This window comes from Rhagoletis pomonella, unplaced genomic scaffold (assembly GCF_013731165.1).
Source record: "Rhagoletis pomonella isolate Grant_MI unplaced genomic scaffold, Rhpom_1.0 Rhpom_scaffold_00007, whole genome shotgun sequence".
NCBI classification, from domain to species: Eukaryota; Metazoa; Arthropoda; class Insecta; order Diptera; family Tephritidae; genus Rhagoletis; species Rhagoletis pomonella.
The window spans coordinates 31,308,326-31,312,360 of NW_023458561.1; the positions used below are offsets into that span (position 1 = coordinate 31,308,326).

The window sequence follows — 4,035 nt, forward strand, 5'->3', positions numbered from 1 at the left end:
GAAGCCTCAAAATAGGTGGCACCGATTGATGAGGCAAACAGATAGGCTTCATCGTGCGTAACTGTGCGATGAGCAAGCAAATCAAGTTTATTACCGACAAGTGTAAGTACCATAGGTTCCTGAACGTTACGATGTAGCTCCTGTATCCAAGATTTGATTTCGCGAAAAGTTTTATGCTGTGACAAATCGAAAACCAAAATGGCTGCGTTAGCGTTACGATAATACATTGGCGCAACGGCTTTGAAGCGCTCCTGTCCAGCTGTATCCCAGATCTAAGAGAAAAAGGAAGAAAAGGCATTAATTTTACTTTCATACATTCATAGGTATATTTAATTAAAATGAAGCGACGTAAAGTATAGCAACGTTACTACTTATGAAGGTTATTCAGTAAAGAGCCTGTCAGACGTGGCAATGCAAATTTATTTCGAAAGGGCTTTTAAATTGAGCAATTTCAGAAAGCAGTTGCATGAGCATTCACACCTTGCATGCAAAGTACAAGTCTTTCGAAGGAGGTTTTTTATTTCGGGAAGGCGTATTGCAGATTACTAGTGCAACACGAGCAAGTTCAAATATATTTCCGAAATCGATTTGCGATCTCTCTATTGCAGTCACATCTTGCAACCGCACGTCTGACACGCTCTTAACAGCCCTTAGCACAGTTTTAAACGAGCCTGTAGCTTTCTCTGCTGACGCCCAAAAGTCCTTAACCGTTGCATATTTTTGTGGGCATTCAACCGCCCACCATTTTTTTTACAACACATACGTCTAAATTTTATGGATCTAGACAATTCCTAAGAACTGAATTAAGATCTATGCCTATAGACAAGTTAGTACAATCAACTTTTTAATTCTTTTCTGGAAAATACTAAAAAATATTGTGCATATATGTATTTCGAACAAGAATGAGCTGCAGCGGTAAGCTGTTTTATATTTTAAAACTATACAAAAGTACTTCATTAAAATGCACGACACTTGTGTCATTCTCAACCAGTTATAATCATTAAGACTTACAATTGAAGCATTTCATTAGAAGTACAAAGAAACTTAGCCTATACCGTCACCATAAAGAATGCAACGCTTTGTAAGGGGTTTACATAAATAGCGCGACTCTACTTGCAGTATGATTACAAAAAAAAATTAAGTGTAAACAATCGTGGGACGTGCGATTAGATGCAGTTGTACATTTTCTTACACCTATGAATCTCAACGATGAACCATTTCAGTTCCAGGACATAAATAAATGAGCGATTGGAGAGATGCCCTAAAATGTTTATGATAGGGTATTCTCACAGTCTTGCACGGTGTACGGATTGCACGGTTTGCAAAGCTGTCCCATAGCAAACCGGTTTTTCCCGTGCAATCCGTGCAAACCGTACACTGTGCAATGGCTGTGCAAGACTCCGAGAGTACCCCTATTATTTTGTCACTTACTTGCAATTTGATTTTTACATCGTCCAGCATTACTTTGCATGTAAAAAATGATGCAGCTATCGTTGGGCCAATATCTTTGTGCAATGTATTCTTTATATACGATGTGACCAAACGCGTTTTGCCAACTCCTGTAAAAAAGGAGATTTGTTTTCAGTTAATGAAACTTGTATTTAGTAAACATAGATATAACAATTATATGTTTAAGTCTGCTGCAATCTGGGGATTTTCTGAAAGAATTCCCCACCGATTCGATAACAGTGAAATGAATAAATTCAGGCGGGGGTTTTAATGTCCACATGTGTATTTACTAAACCTTCTGTTTTTTTTTTTTGTAAATGCAAATATGAACATATGTATGCGTTTTGTAAATTCTATACCTAACTGCAAATTTTAAAATTTCTTGAATTTTCGAAACTATGTATGTATGTACATGCTATGTATTCTTATCTACAAAAATATCCCTGTGGGAATTAGGAGCACGTAATAATACCTTATTAGCAACTTACTCTTCACCTGGCAGTCATTACCATTTCCCTGCCGAACGTCCCTTACTTTTACAAAGGCATGGCCGCCTTATGTAAGTAGGAATTTAGAATGTACATTTGGTATCAGACATACTTCTGAGCCGCTTTACAAAGTAAGTTACTAGTAATGCAGAGCAGTCGTTCGGAGTAGTTCGGTGCTTGGAAATAACTTCGGGTGCACGTTATTTTGCAACTGACAACGTAATGTGTCTTCGGAGGTGTTCATTTTGCCCTTTACTAGTAGATGACATTGGCCATGATTACAATTTTGGTACTAAAAACTGAAAGAAAACATGGCTTACCTCGCAAGGTGCTTACCTATTTTCCCAGTGGGATGCAACTATCATACAAAAATGTATGTATGTTCGTAAATACATATGTATTTGCATAAACAAATGGGTAGCACATGTACATACTTACTTACATATGCACACATGTATGTACGTAAATAAGTGAATGTTTTCTATAACCAATAGACATAAAAAGTAAACAAAGGCCGGGCACAGGGCAACTATAGTAGGTAGAATGCTTGATAAGTTTATAAGCTAGAGGAATACAATGCAAATGTATGTCTCATACAAAGTTGAACCCATTTTGTATATTAATATAAGTGGATTATTTTATCTGCTTCTACATAAAAATAGAAATTATATAGACAGGCATTTTACTGCGACATTTGCTGTTGATTAACCATCCCAGTTTCATTATTTACGGTCCCTCGCGTAGAATTTTGAATAGCCTTAAAACGCAATACACCTTTTTCATGTGGTTGCAGCATTTTTACAACTACATATGTACATACGTACATATGAGTCGCGTTTTCTTTTTAACCAAGGTGAATGGGGCTTAGATTAAAATAAACGAATCTTGATATAAGGGCTTGTAATATTAAAATGAATCATGAGTACATTATTTGTTTACCTCGGGAACCCAACACCACAACTTTGCCTTCAATTCCGCGCATATCTCATGAGCCCTTGTACTTATTTCTTTCGTCAGCCAAGGCGTTCAATCCAAATGTGTTATTTCGCCAGCCACCACTCCAAATTAGTGACCCGCAAAAACTTATGTTAGAGCCAAATTTGGACAAATGGTAAAGTTCATAGATTTAAAAATATTCACTGCCTCCTAGTGTTGCTTCTATATGTCCTGGTTTGTCCTTGAAAATGACAGATTCATTCACAAAATATTTGCTTCACAACGTCCGCTTTTTGACTTGCTTAAAGTGAAAAGTACTTCAATAAGCTATAATTAACAAAATGTATGCTAAAAGAGTATTTAATTTCACTGAGAACTATACTTTCTTTTATGGCGATTTAGATCAGAAACAGAAAAATGATAACCACAACAAATTCACTGTCACTTTTTTTTAATTGTCAAGTTATGTTTGGTGTTGCCAGCAAATTTATTTATTTTGACACAACGGCGCGCGCGCTTCAATCAAATATTTCAATAATATTGATGCCAACCCTACAAGAAATCTTACTGGCAAATGACCGGTCACCTGACGGTCAGTGCTGATGCAATAAGGCAGCAATTTCCTCATCGGAAATTCGGGGGTAATATGAAAAACCTGACTAGTTCTTTTGTGTAGATGAGACTATGCGTCCCTTTCTCATATGGGGATTTTACCAGCAGTGCTAGAAGGTCTCTTGTCTACTTATTGTATTTCCTAAGGTTATTTTTACAAATGTTTTTCTGTATATTGGTTTACATTTTAGTGTGTTAGTGAAGAGGTCAGAAAAAAAGTCCTTTTCTTGTAGGGAATATAACAAAATTATTAGGGTTCTTGGAACTAGCATTTTCTCAACTTAAGAAACAGTCCTTTTTTCAAAAAGAAAAGTGCCGTTTTTGTTGAGAACGCTATGATCCTCCACTTGAGGTACTGTTGAGAAATAACGTTGGAGATTTGAGAAATACCTTAGTTCTCAACTTATCCTCAAGTTGAGCTCAAACCTAAATGTTTGTTGGGTATTCTCCCGCCAGGGCACTTTTGATCCCAAAACAAAGAAAGTTGTCTCAAGAGAAATGTCAAAAAAAATAACGAAAATTTGTGGAATGACATAAATTAGTTAACAAT

The 4,035-nt window shown here is 36.4% G+C and overlaps 2 protein-coding genes across 2 annotated transcripts in view; one reads left to right on the top strand and one right to left on the bottom strand.

Annotated features, from left to right (window-relative positions):
• The window catches only part of LOC118742599 (vacuolar protein sorting-associated protein 21), a 7,982-nt gene that overhangs the window by 2,760 nt on the left and 1,187 nt on the right, over window positions 1–4,035 (top strand). The window lies entirely within an intron of this gene.
• On the bottom strand, window positions 3–3,318 carry LOC118743550 (ras-related protein RabJ-like; the record flags this gene model as incomplete). Its single annotated transcript, XM_036476312.1, has 3 exons — window positions 2,877–3,318; window positions 1,432–1,559; window positions 3–272 (listed from the first exon to the last, which is right to left on the bottom strand). Coding segments are annotated over exons 1-3 (441 nt in total), but the record flags the coding sequence as incomplete, so codon positions are not given.